The sequence below is a fragment of the Suricata suricatta genome, chromosome 8, assembly GCF_006229205.1.
Source record: "Suricata suricatta isolate VVHF042 chromosome 8, meerkat_22Aug2017_6uvM2_HiC, whole genome shotgun sequence".
Lineage (NCBI taxonomy): Eukaryota > Metazoa > Chordata > Mammalia > Carnivora > Herpestidae > Suricata > Suricata suricatta.
The window spans coordinates 30,379,545-30,396,830 of record NC_043707.1 but is presented as its reverse complement, the minus strand read 5'-3'; the positions used below and the strand labels follow the sequence as shown (position 1 = coordinate 30,396,830).

Sequence of the window (17,286 nt, the reverse complement as noted above, 5' to 3'; positions counted from 1 at the left end):
TGTTGCCTCAGACAGCGTGCTGGGCAAAAGAGCAAGGACCTCGGGAGCCCCGCGGTAGCTGATGGTATAACACGGGGGGCAGCAAGTAAGGACATTAAGTGTCAGGAGAGGAGGAAATGAGGTGATGTGACAGAGTGAAAGGGCCCAGGCAAGCGACGCATGACAGACATGCAGAGGTGACACTTCAGCTGAGACCTAAGGAACCAGAATTAGCAGCCATGCAAAGATGCCAAGAAAAGCCCTCCCCCCCCCATAGCCAGAAGAGCAAGTGCAAAGGCCCTAGGGCATGGAAAAAGCCCAGTGCTGGCTGAGAAGAGTGAGGGGTGAGATGCGGTGAGGCAGGGAGTGTGGGTTTCTGTCACAGGGGTAGGGGGACTCTGAGTCTTAGGGAGGGACACTCCATGATCTGATTTACATCTTTAAGAGGCCCCTCCCCTCCTGGCTGTGGTGGGGGAATGGAGGGCCAGGGCGCAGCAGAGTGGGGCGTCCTGGGAGGAGACCCTGGGAGCACTCAGGGGAGATGAGAAGGTGACTTGCATTAAGTGGTGGCACCCGAGCGGCAAAGGGAACAAACGTGTTCAGAAAGTGGACGTGACAGGTCTGGTTGATGGAACAGATCTGACAGGAGAGGGAAAGGAAGGTTACCTTACAGGCATAGGGGAGCAGCTGGGAGGACCGGGGGGCCACCTTCCAAGGAGGTGTCTGCAGGGTGGGTGGCTTGCGGGAAGTCAGGGTTCCGCCTGGGGGAGGTGGATGGGTACCAGGGAGACTGCTGGCAGGACGTCAGCACGGACGGGAGTCCCCTCTCTGGGGACCCCTCTCTCTGCCTGCGGGGGGGCTGCGGGTGCCATCCGCGCTGGCTGCAGGTTGGTAACCATACACGCGTGGCCAGTTTCTCAGCGAAGACCAAGCCGAGGCTCATGGAGGAGCCAGGGGAGGGTGGCCCCGGTGGGGCATCCCCATCCTCTCCCCACCCTCCTCCTTCCATCCTGTGTTTCAGACCCCGAGCCCACACAGGGAGGACAAGGGGAGGACGTAGGTGGGGGGCAGGCAAGGCCTGATCTCCTTTGTCTGACTTTCTGCAGGGCCTGGCGGGAGAGCGGGGCATGATGGGACCAGCGGTAAGTGAGGGCTGTGCCCATGGGTCATTCCCAGGGCGGTGGGCTCTGGAGCGGCCCCAGGGTACCAGGTGGGAGGGGGGTCTGTCCCAGCGGCCTTGCCTGACTCAGCCCCACAGCAACCCCAAACATGCCTGACAGTACCACGCCCAGAGAAGGGGCAGCCTGCGTGTGGTGCCCACTGCCCGAGTCTGGAATGGGTGCCCTTAGAAGGCGGGGAGCCCCTCACTGGGATGAGAGTCCTCAGATCTCTTCCAAGGAGCACATGCTGTGTGACCTGCAGAGTCCCCTCCCTCCTCTGAACCTTCCAAGAGTAGAGGCTCAGATGCAGGTCTTTAATTTGCCTTCTTGGAACAAGAATTTAGGAGTCCCAACGCTGTCCCCACTCACCACAGTCAGCCCTAGAAGCAGGGGACGGTAGCCATGCACCCCCACGCCCCCCGCAGGTGGCCGACACTTGACTTTCTTCCCAGGGCGAGCCTGGTGGGAAGGGGCAAGAAGAGGAGAAGGCGGCAGAGGTAAGGATCCTGTTGGCGTCAGCCATGTTCCTCGCCTGCCCCCTTGGCTGTGTCGCAGTCGGGCGGCGGGTGCCCAACAGACTCCGATGACACCTGTCAGCCCGCAGGGCACCGGGCCACCAGGCGAGCAGGGTCCCAGCCCCGCGGAGGAGACAGATGGGGGGAGTGATGACTGCAGCATAGTGTGCTCATTCTGCACTGGGGGTCGCATGGGTGGGGGGACTGGCCTGCGGTCGGAGGACAGAGGGAGCTTGTGAAAGAGAGCCCCTTATTGAAGGAGGCTGCAGGCAGTGGAGTCCCCCATGCACAGCGCCTGGTGCACGGAGGTGCCCACAGGGTCACGGCCCTGGTGGACTGAGAATACGTGGGCAGTGGACATAGGGAAGGGCAGTAAAGGAGCAGGCAGGGGCCAGGACAAGATGGGGCGGGGAGGGGACAGAGACAAAGCTCAGCATGGCCGTGGGGACCAACTACTTTCTGGGAGCAGGAGGGGTGTTGGAGGCCGGGGCAATGGACAAAGGGCAGGAGGGCAGTGGGGCCGGCAGGGAGACCTCACCAGCGGAGAGTCAGAATGCCCTGCGTGTGTCAGTGGGGGGCGGGGGGACTGGGGACCTTTGGGAGGGTTGTGAAGAAGTGGGGAGGCGGGGAGCAGCTCCAGGCAGAGCATCTGTGGGGGGCATGGAAGGCTGTGGGAGGAAGATGTGGGCACCAAGGCATGGCCACAGGTTCACGGGTCACTTGCTTGGGGGACGGAGATGATACTCAGGCCTCTGCCCCTTTGCATTTCATAAGCCTGCATCCCGTGGGCCAGGGACACGGGGCTTAGCGGGGGCCCTGGGCCCTCAACTCCTCACTGGGGCACCCTGACCCCAGACCCTGCTCGCTGTGGGGCTTCTCTCTCCTGTAGGTTACTTGTGAAACTAGGCTGCTCTGAATGCTGTGACAGCTGTCACATTAGGCCACCAAAAGGCACCTGTTCTGGAGGCTGACTTCAGGGCGGGGCCTGATTGCCTCACCATCGCTTTCTGTTTCAAAGCAGCCTTGACACCTGTCTTTATCGGTCAGCTCATTCTCGAGTCCTGGCACACAGGCCCTCTGCCCATGCGTAGGCCAGGTCACATACACGTCGGCCGACACTCCAGAAGGCTTCTCTTTTTGTCTCTGGGGTGTACCCCCCAGAGAGCTCTTGGGTGACAGTGCCAGCAAGGGGACCAGGAAAACACCCCCACCCTTGACGGGGTATTTTCTGGGAGGAACGGCACCCCAGGCTAGCACCCGGGCAGCCATAGGAGGAGGAAGAACTGAGGCTTGAGGGGGGCCAGGTCCATGTAGCCCCAGGCTGTGTGGCCACAGGGTGCTGGTCACTCTGTGCTCAGACTCCTCGTCTGCAAACAAGACTCCAAACGCCAGGCCTGGCACACGGCTGTTGTTCTGAGGACGGTGACATGGGGGAGGACGCGGGAGCGGGGAGGGTGGGGAAGACCTGTGCACGGAGGCTGCGGGACCCTGGCTTTGTCTGCGTGGCCAGCCCTGACCCTGGCTGCTTCCTCCCCATCAGGGTGAGGGGGTACAGCAGCTGCGGGAGGCCCTGAAGATCCTGGCAGAGAGGGTCCTCATCCTGGAGCACATGATTGGGATCCACGGTGAGTTGTGACCAGGGCCTGGGGGGCGGCCAGGCCCACAGCTGGCCACGGAGCTAGGGATCCCCTCTGCTCCTGCCTTCCCGCTCTCTGCCACCCTCATGGCAGCCGCCACTGTTTCTGGTCTCCGATGACCCCTCTGCTTGGCTGCCAGATGGTCTTCCCCAAACCCCAGTCAGACCCTGTGCCTTCTCTTGCTCAAGGACCCTCCATGGCTCCCTATTGCCCATGATCGATGTCCAGGGACATCAAGCCCCAAGCCCCTCCCCCCCATGGCCGGGTGCCTGGTGAAACGGAGTCACCACTTCGTCATCCCAGGACCCTCCCAACCCCTCGTTTTAGCTCAGGCCAGTCCCTACCACCAGCTGGCCACCAGCTCCCACACAGGACGCGCTATAGGTTCTCTTCCTCTGTGAAAGCACCCTCCCCTCACCTCAGAGCCTCAGAGTTCTCTGCAGAGCCTGCTACTCCCTAATGGCCTGGGGTTTTGCTGTCTCTCCCTGGCTCGCTGGGAGGCCCTTGCAATAGGGGGTGGTGACTGGCAGCCCAGCCCTGCTCAGCACTTGTGACCGAGTGAACGGGCGACTGAATGAGTGGGGGCACGTGTGAGTGGACACGCATCCTCGCCAGGCACACTGCTGCCCCGGTGCCAGCAGCAGGGTGCCTTCCAGTGCTCCCACGACCCCGTGTGAGCCCACACATGCCGTCCTTCCAGATCCCCTGGCCCCCCCCGAGGGGGGCTCCGGCCACGACGCTGCGCTGCGCGCCAACCTCAAGATGAAGCGTGAGGGCTCCCCACCACCTGATGGCGCCCTCGCCGCCCTGCTTGGCCCCGACCCCGGGCAGAGGAGCTCTGGCCGGGCCAGCGGCGGGAAGTAAGAGGCCAGCTCTCCAGGACAAGCCCCAGCCCTGCCAGAGACCCAGCTCCCAGGCCTGTGTGGCCCCCGGCTCTTGACACCGCTTAGTGGGACTGGGTTCCAGGCACCGACGGTCCTGATGGACACCGGCTCCCGGAGCCTTGGGGATTGGGGACAGATGGCAACGCTGGAGGCAGGGTCCAGAGGGCCCCAGCACCCTTCGCAGGCCTTGCCCTGGTCCCTGCCCGCCCCCTCCCCTCAGTTTCTACAGGGTGGGCTGGGCAGGGCCCGAGAATCATCATAATACTCATCATTTACTGAGTCTGGGCCTGTCCAAGGGGCTTTCCTTACATTGTCTCATTTAACCCTTAGGAGGTAGGTTTGTTACCCCACTTTCCACGGGAGGACGGAGGCTCGGCCAGTGTAAATAACGTGCCGAGGCCACGGGACCAGGGACGCCTCGGGCAGGATTTGAACCCAGGCCTCTCGGTTCCTTCACTCTGGACCCTGCCAGCTTCCTGTCTTCACAGAGAAACTCAGGGCAGGCACGGGGCTGTGGGGAGGCCGGACCGGCCAGCGGGGAAGGAAGGCAGGGTCTCAAGCCTCCTTCCTCAAGCTCCCCGTTCCTGGGCTCAGGGTCTGCTCTGGGGACTGGCCTAGCCAGCAGCCACTCTCAGAAGCTAGGGAGACCCTGAATAAGCTTGTGACAGTCACACAGACTTGGGGTCAGTGAGAGAGGAGCACTGGGGGTGCAAACTTGCAGTTAACAACCGCTGTCTCCCAGTCTCTCTGAACCCACCCAGCCCAGCCCAGCAGGGCCCTCCTGCCCGTGAGCCGAGAGGAAGGGGCATTTCCTGGGAATATGCATTTGCAGCCTGCCTTCTCCAGGAATCTGTAGGGTTGGCGCCATGGACATCTAGAGAAATGACAGCTGTCAGGAGAGTGGCTGCCCCCCCAGGGCTGTGGGCCCAGGCAGGCGCCTTGGCAGGGGCCCGGGGCCAGGGACCCCAGAGCAGCTCAGACCACAGCCTCTCAGGCCCTGGGTCCCCTGTGACCTGGACCAGACTTGGTGCTCCTCTCTTGCTGGGCCAGGACCCAAAGATCGAGGTGCCACCCCTGGGCCTGTGTCCTCTCGGGGCAGGAGCCATCTGTCCCCAGCATCCCTGGTGCTCCCAGGAGGTTGTGGCCTGGTCCCACCAGGCCCTGGTAACCTCCTCCTGCCCTCAAGGCCCTGATGGCCCCTCGAGAGGCAGCACTAGCCTGGGGGCCAAAGCGTGGCAGTCAGACGCAGCAGGAAGTCTGTAACGCTCTGACAATAAAGGTGCTCTCCCCACCGGGTCTGGTGTCCTGTGGCAGCAGCTGTGGGCGAGGCCATCCCCGGCAGATTCACATCTAGTGACCTTGTGGCTGGATGTGAGGCCAGGCGGATCCTGGCTGGCACCACACACCTCGCGTGGGCCGTGGACGTGAGGCGGCAGTGGCACAGTGGAGGGCCATCCGGGGCCTGTGGGAGCGGGCAGCACAGGAGGGGACCGGACAGGCAGGTGCATGGCACCAGCAAGGGAGGCGGGGGTCCAGAGGGCCAGGGGCTGGCTCTCCCCAGGCCGTCACATTCAAGGCCCCGCGTGGCCTTCCCAGCCTTTGTAAAGGATATTTTTCAAAGTAGGAGACTTAACATATAATTTTAGATATAACACGTAACTAGATACATGGGAGGCCTCTGTTTGTAGCCCTGGGAGTGGGAGGGAGTGAGGAAGGGGACCAGCTTCTGGTGTGGGGTCCCCACTAGCAAGGCGGACAGGCCAAGGCTGCAGTGTGTCAGGCATGAATCCCAAAGGAGGTCCCAGTCCCCGAGGGCTGGGGCCGTGGGACAGGGTCTCCCAGGTGAGGTGCTCACGAGCTGGTCCTTCATAAGGAGGCCGCCAGGCACTGCGCTAAACCTGTGGCTTATGTCTCCGGCCGTGATGCCCTTACTGGGCCTCCAGGACCCGGGCCGCCCCTCTCCCACCAGCCCTGGTAGGGGGCGGAGCTCACGGGCATCAGCCCAGTCAGTGCAGGAGGAGAGTGGGGGCAGGGAGCTTCCATCCCTGTGCCAGCCTGTGTGGGCCCCCCGGGGAGCTACTCAGGGAGAACTAGCACAGCTCCCCCACTGCCCCCCAACCCCTGGGGGCTCCCAAAGTCTGCTCTGCCCTCTACCCTCCGGGCAGTGCTTCCTGCACACACTTCTCTCCTGTGCCCCAGGGTCTGGATCAAACCCGACATTTCTGCTCAAACACCGACAGGCTCCAACCCCTGGTATATGTGTGTGCGCACAAGGGTGTGCACATGTGTGAGTGTACCGGGCACCCACATGTGCATGTGAGTGAGTGTGCACACACGTGTGCGTGAATGGACACACGTACTAGTGGGTATGCAGGCATATGGGGGTAGCACGGGGCACAGTGACACCTTACTAACACTTCTTTTCCAGGCCTCCTCCCCTTGGGGGCTGAGCAGTCATAGTCCCAGGGCCCGGCCTGTGACTGTCCCATCTGGCTTGTGGGATCCTCCCCTCACATGTCTGCCCAGCTGAGTGGGAGCAAGGCCCTGAAAGAGTGTAGACAGGAGGAGAACTCAGGCCTCCCCTCTTGGCAGGGGTGGGGGGGGTCTCCTGGGCAGGTCAGGTGTGGGGCCTGCAGTCTGGACCTGGACAAAGCTCCTTGGCCCACAGCCAGGGACCCCAGCTTGCTCTACCCCAGCTGGCCACCAGCCAGAACAGACACGTAGGGCCCTCTCGGCCAGAGGCTAACTTCTGCCAGTGCCCAACACGGCCACCGTGTGGAGGGGACTCAGGTTGGGCTGATCAGCCAGACCTGCTGTTAAACACTCCGGCACTGACCCACTTACCCCCACCATCCGGGCCGCTCTTGTAGACCTGTGCCTCTTTCTCGGGCAGAAATTCACAGCTGACCTGCCTTAGGAGAGGGGAGCACCCCCTGGAGGGGCTGCATGGCCTTGGTCAGAAATCAGAGGGGCGCCTGGGTAACTCAGTCAGTTGAGGATCCGACTTCGGCTCAGGCAGTGATCTCACAGTTTGTGAGTTCGAGCTCCGAGTCAGGCTGTGCTGACAGCTCAGAGCTTGGAACCTGTCTCAGATTCTGTGTTTCCCCTTTTCTCTGCCCCACCCCTGCTCATGCTCTGTCTCTCTGTCTCTCAATAATAAATAAATGTTAAAAACATTTTAAATAAATAAATAAACATTACCGAAAAAAACACAAAAAACCCTCAGAAGTGGGTCAGAAATCTTGGTCCATCCAGGCTGGGGTTCCTCTGGGGAGTTCCAATAGGACCCCACATTTCCACCCCCCCTCCCCCCGCCGCCACCAGGGATTAGAACTCAAATGAACACAGTACAGAATAGCTTCCTGGGACCAGGAGGGAATCGGAGTGTGGCTGGAAGTTAATCAGGCACTCACTCAACCCCCACGCTCAAGGACCACATCTGAGCATTTCCCATCCCAGAATGCACTGGGAGGCCCACTCCGGGCTGGGTGGGAGGGGTACTTGGGGGACTCATTCTTCTCACTCTGGGCTTGGCATGCTCCCAGACACCCTCAAGGGGCTATTCTCTTGCCGGTTGGGCAGGAACTCCCTCACTCTGGCCCTGAACCCCAGCCCTCACTGCTCTGTCTACACCATTAGGCTCTGATCTTATTTTATTTTGTTTATTTTTTTAATGTTTATTCATTTTTGAGAGCCAGAACACAGTGGGGGAGCGGCAGAGGGAGACACAGAATCTGAAGCAGCTCCAGACTCTGAGCTGTCAGCACAGAGCCCGACACGGGGCTCGAACCCACGCACTGTGAGATCATGACCTGAGCTGAAGTCAGATGTTTAACTGACTGGGCCACCTGGGCGCCCCAGGCTCTCATCTTCTTTCGGGCAGGGTCACATCTATGTCCCCAGCGCCCAATTCTGATCACTGCAGTGAGTCACAGGACATTCCCAAAAGGAGAACGACTCCTTCCCAGAACCTAGGGGGCAGTAACAGGTGGTGAGCAGGGGGCCAGGAGGACATCCAAGATGGGCTTGGGCTAGAACAGAAGCCCCCTCCCACCCAATTATCCCACACTTGCAATCCCACCCACCCCTGAGGTTTCTGGAACATCTCTCTTCCAGACCTGTTTTATGGATGATAAAAAAAAAAAGAGAGAGAGAGAATTTCACGAGATTTTCAATTACTTGAATTCCAGGGAGATTTATTTCCAATGTTATTAATAAATTCTAATGTCACCTATAACTTTCAATTGCCAGTTAATTAACTTGCAATTGGTGCATTGTAAAAGACAAATTAAATACTTTTCCAGGCGGGGGCTGGTAAATCTAATGAGCCGGTGTGCCCTGAAGGAGACAGCAGGGCTCTTCTGTTCCAGCGAGGCGGCCGCTCCCTCCCGTTGATGGGTGTGTGACATGGGCGGGTCACCGTGGGCCTCAGTGTCCTCATCTGTAAAAGAAGATGACAGAACCCACTTCCAGAACCCTCGTGGTATCTGGGGCTGGAGCTGTTTTATGTTTGTAGAAAAATGCAACAAAGGGTCCTAAGCGGTAAGTGGAGTCAGTTCTTGCTCTGACACCGTGGGCTGGGTCGCTGGACAGGCTCCTGAGGCTGCCGTCACAACTTGCCAGAAATATACCTCTCACGGTTCTGGAGGCGAGAGTCCAAAATCAAGGTGATGGCAGGGCCGTGCTCCCTCGGCCGACTCTGAGGGAAAATCCCTTCCCTCTTCCAGCTTCAAGCGGCTCCGGGCGTCCCTCTGGCTTGTGGCTGCCCCCCCCCCCCACCCCCATGTCTCTCTTGTCCTTTGTGTCTCGTACAAGGACTTGTCATTGTCATTCCCATCTGGGGAATCCATGAGTCTTTTCATCTTGACACCCTTAACTTAATTATATCCTCAAAGATCTTTTTTCAAAATAAGTTTGTATCTGGTGGTTCCAGGAATTACGACTTGGACATAGAGTTGGGAGGCTGTCATTCAGCCTACGACCGCGCCCTTGGGCAAGTCACTTAGCCTCTCTCGGATCTTCCGTCTTCCGCCACATGGGACAGAGGGCTGAACTAGTCGGAGAAGGTGCCTACTGTTCGTGAGGCACTGCCCTGACCGTCACATGTATTCACCCCCGCCAACCTGACAAAACAGGTGCTTTATCTCCTTAATTTTGCACGTGAGCAAATTCAGGATGGAGGTCAAGCGGCTTGCCCAAGGTTGCCCGGGTAGTAAGTGGTGGGGCCGGGATTTGAACCCAGGTTCTCTGACCCTGCAGCCTACACTCCCTTTTTTTGTAATTGAGCTTTATGACTAGCATTATTATTACTATTGAGCTATAATTCACATAGCATTCAACTCACCCACTGCAAATGTATGTTTTGGTGGTTTGGGGTATATTCAGAGTCACGCAATCAATTTTAAGACTTTTCACCACCCCCAAAAGAAACCCCGTGCCCTGGAGTAATACCCCCTCACCCCATTCCCCCACCCCTTGGCGACCACCTAACCTACTATCTGTCTGTGAGTTTGCCTACTGGACATTTCACACACTGGAATCATCCACTATGTGACCATGGCTCCTGTGACCATGATTCCAAGGTTCGCCCATGTTAGTCCGTGTATCAGTGCTTCCTTTTTCTTTATGGCTGAAGAGGAGCCTACGTGCTTTCAACTACTGCGATGACCTGTAAAGTCCCTGGCAGCTCGGAAAACCTTTCTGTAGGATTGGCACATTCCAGAAGCCTCCACCAAACCCTGAGGCTTGAACTTCGGGGATTCTGCAGAAGGTGGGAGACAGAGCCTCTCCTCCGCTCCCCACAGTGCCATCCCCTCTCATTACAAGATTCCTGATGCAACCAGACGCCCGTGACATGAGGCACCAGTGGGCCCAGGAGGGCGCCAACCATCAGGCAGGGTCACCCCCAAGTCCCGCTGTTCTGCCTTCAGATGGCACAGAGCTCCTGATTTTCTCACACCTTGGCTCACAGGGGACAGGATGACATTTGTACAGCACTAGGGTCTCCCGTAGCCTCCCAGGGCTGCCACCTGAGCCCACCTGAAACACGTCCTCAGCGAAGATGGGAAGCTCTGATCCAGGTGTCAGGAGAGCACCCAAAGGATGCTCCCTCATTTGGTTTGAAGATTTTTTTTTCTGCAGGGGACCATTGTCTGAGCTGCTGAGGACTGGGGCACAGAGCGATTACTACCAAGAAGCCCCCCTTCACCCAGGGCTTGCCTGTGGGGCTCAGAATGGCAGGCGGGACCCCAGAGTCTCGAGTTTGGTTCTGACATGGCTCCTGGCTTCTTGCATGCTGCTGAGGGGCCCACAGCTTCTCTGGCCTCACATGGGGACACCTTGGGGATTGGACTCTATCGCCCCCTCCCTGGATTCATGGCAGAACCTGGTTAGGCTCCAGGATTTCTCCACCCGAGGAGTCAGCTGCAGTCCATCCATACCATCCGCATTTTCGAACTCGCCATCGTGAACACTCCTGGGCTCTGCTCCAGCCTGACCCTGCGTGGGCTGTTGGGGATGCAGCAGCCCTTAGCCTGGATGTGGGCAGCCCATCTTGAGCCACCCCTGGGAGACAGACGTGGCTTCATCAAGGGTCAGGGAACCAGGAAAAGCCCTGGCTCGTTGCCAACCCCATTACTTGGTAGCAGGTCAGTCCCTGCCTTCCAGAGAGTGGAGAGCAAGGACAGTGGTGAGGGCAGCAAGGGACCCCAGGGAGGAGCACCCAGCCCACCTGGAGGGAGGAGCATCCTCTCAAGCTGAGGCACCTGAAAGATGAAGACTTAACCAGGTGGAGGAGGGGGCGGGGCAAGCCCAGCAGGTGCAAAGGTCCAGCAGTATCCATCTCCCCAAGGAGAAATACAGGCAAGTTTCCAGAAAAGGGCTGGTGGCAGATGGGGGAGGAGGGGGGGGACAAGGTCAGATTAGGAAAGGTGAAGATTGGTCCTGGATGGCAGTGGCAGCCACGGAAGCTTCCAGCAGGGAAGAGACACAGTCGGACACTCGTAGGGAAGGAGCCCTGCAGCTGGGAGCTGTGGGCTTGAATGGTGGCAGCGGGGAGGGGCGGAGGGGTGCAAGGAGTCGGGGGATGGGTGGGCAGAACTGGCTCTCCACTGGTCAATCCCCCAGACTGCCCTGTCTCTGAGGCAGGCCGGGAGGACAAGCAGGAAAGACACCTGCACCGGGACTCTAGCACACCTCATACTTGGGTCATCAGGGAAAAGAGGGGGTGGTGGGTGCTCAAGGCCGGAGACCCAGGGCCAGCAGGTGGGCCAAGCGCAAAGCTGGGTGTGTCGTGCTGACTGTGCTGACCCGGACACAGGAGGCTGTAAGCAACAGAGACCCAGCCCTAGTGCCTCAAGTAATAGGGGCTGCTTGCAAGGCTACGGGCTCAGGGGATATGAAGCAGGGGGGCCAGGGTCAGGGCAGGTCCCCGGGGGACGTGTCGGATCTGAGCTGGGACCCCCGGCAGGAAGAGGTTGCTGACTGCCACGGCTCTGTCGTGTGGCCAACCCTCCGCTCCCCGAGACTCCGTGTTCTGGCTCTGCTTGTGACTTCCACATCCTCCTACCGTAGCCTCTGCCATGGCCACTTGCTTCCCCGCGCACCTGGTGGCTTTGCAGTCCACAGCGCTCGAGGGGTGGTTGTCGAGCCCCTCTTTTGCCCCTCCCTCCCTCCAGCCCCCAGTGCTCAGGCTCCCTGGGGGGTCTCCCCAAAGGCAGGACTCCTCCTCCTTCCTGGCAAAGGAGTCCACGCTGAGACCTCATTCCCCCAGGCTGGACACAGATACCTGATAAAGAAGGAGGACCCTAGGGACCTAAGTCAGAAGCCCTGGGGAGCATGGAAGTGTGACTTTCCTGCCTGTCAGTGGGAGGAACTCTGGCTCTGCCAACGGCATGGCCTCTGCGTTGTGTTACCTTAGAGCTGCGTCCTCCAACGTGACCATCCCATCCCCACAGCCCAGCCATTCAGGGACCTCGACGGCATCCCTCCAGGCTCTGAGGACACACCAGGACCGAATTGCTGTCCACTTTCTCACCTCCCTGTCTCCTCCGATGCTCCAACCACCCTGGCGGGCCCAGCTCTTGACAGATGGGGCACGAAGCTCCGTGGCCTTCATTCTCCTTCTTTGTGGTCGTTTATCAAGGGAGAATGATTTGAAGAGTCCAAACCAAAAGGTGCATCTTAATTAGGGAAGGCGTGCAGGGAGGCCAGATTGAGTCCTGCTGGGCACCAGCCCTCCACTCTGTGAGAACAAATGCTTTTAAGGCAGCCCTGTTGCCATGGCAATCACCGCATCTCAGCCTTCTGAGGTGGCATTGCAAATCTGTGGGGAAAGAACAGATTATTCAATAAATGATGGCGGGACATTTGCTTAGCTATTCAGAAAGAAACAAAATTAGCTCCTTCCTTCACACCATACTCCAATATGAATTCCAGAGAATTCAAAGAATTCAATGTAAAAGAGGAAATCATTAAAAACTAGAAGAAATTATAGACAAATATTTGATCTCTGGGTGAGGAAAGACCTAAACATAAAAGCAGCAGGGAAAAAATAACAAAGAATAAGATAAAATTTAATGCACGAAATTTAAATACCTTTATGTTTTTAAAAAGCCATTTAACTGAAGTTGTTGGGGTACTATAAATAAGGGTAACAGCTGCAACAACTATAAATAAGGGTTCACATTTCTAATATATAAAAAGCAATTAGAAATCAATAAAATGAACATTCCAATAGAAAAACAGTTAAGAAATGTACAACAGAAAATAAAAATATGTAATAGGCATATTTTTAAATATTAGGCTTCACCGGTAATCAAAGAAATGGCCCATTAAAACACTAATGAGATTTTCTCCTATCAGATTATCAAAAATTGTTTAAAATCATAATACCCAATCTTCTTGAGTAGAGTGAAACTGAGCATTTTATTTGTATTTTATTTTTTTAATGTTTATAAACATTTTTATTTTTGAAGGAGAGAGAGATAAAGCATGAGCAAGGGAGACACAGAATCCAAAATGGGCTCCAGACTGAGCCGTCAGCACAGAGCCCGACGAGGGACTCAAACTCATGAACCATGAGATCCTTCATGACCTGGGATGAATGGGTCACTGAACTGACTGAGCCACCCGGGCACCCCAAAACTGAGCATTTTAAATCATGAGGGTACAAATGTGAGAGTAGATATTGACATACAATCTCTAGGGAAAAATTGGCCTTATACCACAAAGTTTTAAAAATGTTCATACCACTAACTTGGTACCCCCACCTCTAACACATTTAAAGGGGGTTGAGACTGAAGCTAAAATGTGAATGCAATAATATTTATTGTCAATAATTAAGGTAAATCTGTAATCCACTCAGACTCAAGGGCATGGCTAAATAAATTACTGTGCATACATATGAAATATTGGGCAGCTATTAGACTAGTATTTTGAAACATATTTAATGGCACAAAAATACGTCTAAGGTATAATATGCAGTGGAAGAGAGTATATCAGTTGGAGTTCTTAGGGGAAAAATAACAAAGAATAAGAGAACCCTCTCCATCTGGCTGGGAAAGCAGAGAAGGAAATCACTGAGAGAATCTGGACTCGCTCAGAACCAGCAGGTACATGGCAGTGGGGGTGGGGGTCCTGGGCTGAGAAAATAAGCAGGCAGCAGGACAGCCACAAGCGCAGCGTGGATCAGAAGCTTCTGGCGAGGAAACTGCTCAGAGACAGCCCTGCGCAGAATACCGCTTCCCGGGGCCGCCACTGGCGTCCCTGTGGGTCTGACTGGTCAGACCGCACCAGCAACGTGCCCAGGGTATTGTTCCGTGTTCTAGCGACGTCTGTTAGGGTGTTCCTTTAATTCTTTAGACACGGTCCCGTTTGGTTTTTTGCACAAATTTATAATAGTGCATTTAAAATTTTTGAAATGTTTGTTTTTGAGAGAGAGAGAGAGAGAGAGAGACAGAGCATGAGCGGGAGAGGGCAGAAAGAGAAGGAGACACAGAATCTGAAGCAGGCTCCAGGCTCTGAGCTGTCAGCACAGAGCCCAATGCGGGGCTCGAACCCACGAACCATGAGATCATGACCTGAGCTGAAGTCAGATGCTTACCCGACTGAGCCCCCCAGGCGCCCCTATAGTTGTGTATTTAAAGTCTCTCTAGTAAGTCCAGTGTTTGGGCTCCCTTGGGCACAGGTTCATGTCCTGGGACCATACTTTCTTGTTTTATGCCTGGGTCCTCCTAATATTTTGTCGAAAGTTGGACATTAAAATAACATAATCTTGAAAATCTGAAAGTGGATCGCCACTTCCCAGGAGCTTGTTGTTACTGCAATTTGCTCCTGTCATTGCTGCTGTTGGTTCTGTTCGTAACTTTCCTGGACTAATTCTGTAAAGTCTGTGTTCTTTGCTCTGTGTAGCCACTAAATTTCTACTCTGTTAGCTTACTGGTCAGCTACTGATTGGCCAGAGATTTCCTTAAATCCCTTAAACCGGTAAGTCTCTCAGCCCTTGTTGAGGGGCACCGTGTGGGTGTTGGGGAGTGTTTCCAATGCTCTACCAAGGAACGGACGACTGTCCTCATCTTCACTTCCCCCCCGTGCAGAGCCCCAAGATCAGCCAGAGGTGAGGCATTCAAGTTTTCACAGATCTTTCTTAGGTGTGTGCACAGCTATGCACACGGATGTGGCCTTGGAGCCTTTTAAAGCCCCTTGCACATCTTATTCTCTAGTTCTTACTGGACCTCTCTTCAGCCCCAACTGACATCACCCCTTCAGGCAGCTACAGTGCTAAACAGTGGCGCCTAATTGTTTTTCACAAATGATCTGGACCTATTGCTGTTCACACAGACCAAGTTCTAAGGCAGGTCAAGTAAAGATCATCCCAGGAATGGAGGTTTTCAGGGAGTGGCCAGACAGGTCCAGTGGCAATGTGGGTGTGGGCTTTTTTAGAACCTGTTCATTGTCTTCTAGTGGCTGCAGGGCTCCTGATTGTCCTGGCCACCATAGCTGTGAGGCTGTCCTTTTTCAAGCCGACAGCAGAGCTGGGGAGAAGGAAATGGAAAGAGGGGAAGTAAAAACCTCACAAAACTTGGGGCCTGGGTGGCTCAGTCGGTTAAGGCTCCGACTTCAGCTCAGGTCACGATCTCGTGGTTCATGAGGTCAAGCCCCACATGACAGCTCAGAGCCTGGAACCTGCCTCGGATTCTGTGTTTCCCACTCTCTCCACCCCTCCCCCACTTGCTCCCGCTCTCTCTCTCTCTCTCAAAAGTAAATAAATATGAAAAAAATTAAAGAAATCAGAATGGACTGATCTTATCAAACAAATAACTTCATAAAGCTTGCTGGTCTGTGACTCAGCCATAGTTAGAAAAAAATAAACACTCCCCGTATTGTTGCAAGCCTTTGGTTAATTGCCAAAGTCTAAAAAGTTGATTCTGATCATTTTTGCCAGCATTCTCGTTGCTTTTGCAACGAAGTACATTTTTGGAAGCCCTTACTCTGTCATTCCGGAAGTGCTTCGCCTCACCTGTTTGTGTACAGAAAATTTTATTGGAATCCAGCCATGGTCCATTCGTTTGTCTGTAGCTGCTTTCACACTACAATTGCAGGGCTGAGAAGTTGCAACAGAAACCATATGGCCTGCAAAGTCTAAAATGAGTACTATCTGCCTTTACAGAGAAAGTTTGCCCACCCGCTACAGCAAGGCAAGAAAACGATATAAAGATCGGAGGAAGTATTGCCATTATTCACGGCTGAAATAATTTTGCATTTAGAAGTTTTAAAAACTTGTGAACAACTTGTTAGGATTAATAATGCTTAGCAAGATAGGTCTGCGGAGCCCAACTGTAGGGCTTCGGGATTCAGCGAAGATAACCTAAGCCCCCTCCACCCTACCTCCCCCTCCGGTTACAGCTCAAACGCCTGGACAGAACACCTATGTGAGGACTCTGACGAATAAATCAGAGAAAGTGGATTGGGCAGGGAAACCAAAGTTATTTTAATCTTACACGTTCATTGTGATTTTTTTTCGTTTTTCTCCACATTTCCACATTAAACTCAAGTATAGTTCAAATTCTGGAACGGTGAAGAGGGTGGAAATGGAATAAGCTCTAAGAAAAGTCCTGTCTTTCTGACCAGAGAAGCAAGAATGGGGGTAGGACAGAGAACGTGGCAGGAAGGGCCCCCCTTTTTCTTTCACTTTTGACGGTCCCTGTCCTGAGGCAAGCCCCAGTCACAAGTCTGCATTTTTGGGTGTCAGCAGCCAATCCCACCAGCACCTAAAACTCTGAGAGAAAGCATCACTCTGTCTTTCAAAGAGGGTGAGGAATCCTCAATTCCTTCTCTTTTTTCTGTTGCCAGTCTGGCCCAGGGACAGGAACCTGCCCCCCACGGAGCCTAAACTACTTCTCTCTGAGATGATCCATTTGTAGGGGTGCCTGATAGACTAAAACGCTGGCTTTCTTTCTTCCCCCCCCCCTTTATTTATTTATTTTTAAAATTTTATTCTCAAGTGAGCTAACATACAGTGAATCTTGGCTTCAGGAGTAGGTTCCCCTGATTCATCACTTACATACAACACCCAGTGCTCATATCAATCACCCATTTTCCTCTCTCCCCCAACCCTCCACCCCCATCAACCTTCAGTTTGTTTTCTGTATCTAACAGTCTCTTATGGTTTGCCTCCCTCTCTGTTTTTATCTTACTTTTCCTTCCATTCCCCTATGGTCATCTGTTAAGCTTCTCAAATTCCACATGTGAGTGAAATCATCTGATATCTTTTTCTGACTGACTTATCTCGCTTAGCATAATACCCTCCAGTTCCATCCACGTTGTTGCAAATGTCAAGATTTCATTCTTTTTCATCACTGAGTAGTATTCCATTGTATACATATACACCACCTCTTCCTTTTTTTTTTGAAATTTTATTTTTTTTACTTTATAAAGTTTCATATTTTTTTAACATATGCAATTATTTTCCATCATTTACACTACAGTAGTTACAATGACACTCCAAACAGAAAAGCAAAGTAAAAAATCAAAACACCAACTTCTGTTTCATGTAATTAGACTTATACAGAAATTAGAAGGTTAAGTAACAACTAGTTAATCACCTAATTTC

At 54.6% G+C, this 17,286-nt stretch overlaps 1 protein-coding gene and 1 long non-coding RNA gene across 2 annotated transcripts in view; one reads left to right on the top strand and one right to left on the bottom strand.

Annotated features, from left to right (window-relative positions):
- The window catches only part of COL26A1 (collagen type XXVI alpha 1 chain), a 107,372-nt gene extending 101,901 nt beyond the window's left edge, over positions 1-5,471 (top strand). Inside the window, exons 10-13 of the mRNA XM_029945732.1 lie at positions 1,086-1,121; positions 1,592-1,636; positions 3,195-3,279; positions 3,992-5,471. Of these exons, the coding sequence (XP_029801592.1) occupies positions 1,086-1,121; positions 1,592-1,636; positions 3,195-3,279; positions 3,992-4,155 (330 nt within the window). The 3' untranslated portion in view covers positions 4,156-5,471. The remainder of the gene's footprint in view (positions 1-1,085; positions 1,122-1,591; positions 1,637-3,194; positions 3,280-3,991) is intronic.
- A 2,872-nt stretch (positions 5,472-8,343) lies between these two features.
- LOC115300426 overlaps positions 8,344-17,286 on the bottom strand; it is a 14,427-nt gene continuing 5,484 nt past the window's right edge. Inside the window, exons 2-3 of the long non-coding RNA XR_003912644.1 lie at positions 12,211-12,498; positions 8,344-8,616 (exon numbers count right to left, since the gene is read on the bottom strand). This is a non-coding gene — a long non-coding RNA (uncharacterized LOC115300426). The remainder of the gene's footprint in view (positions 8,617-12,210; positions 12,499-17,286) is intronic.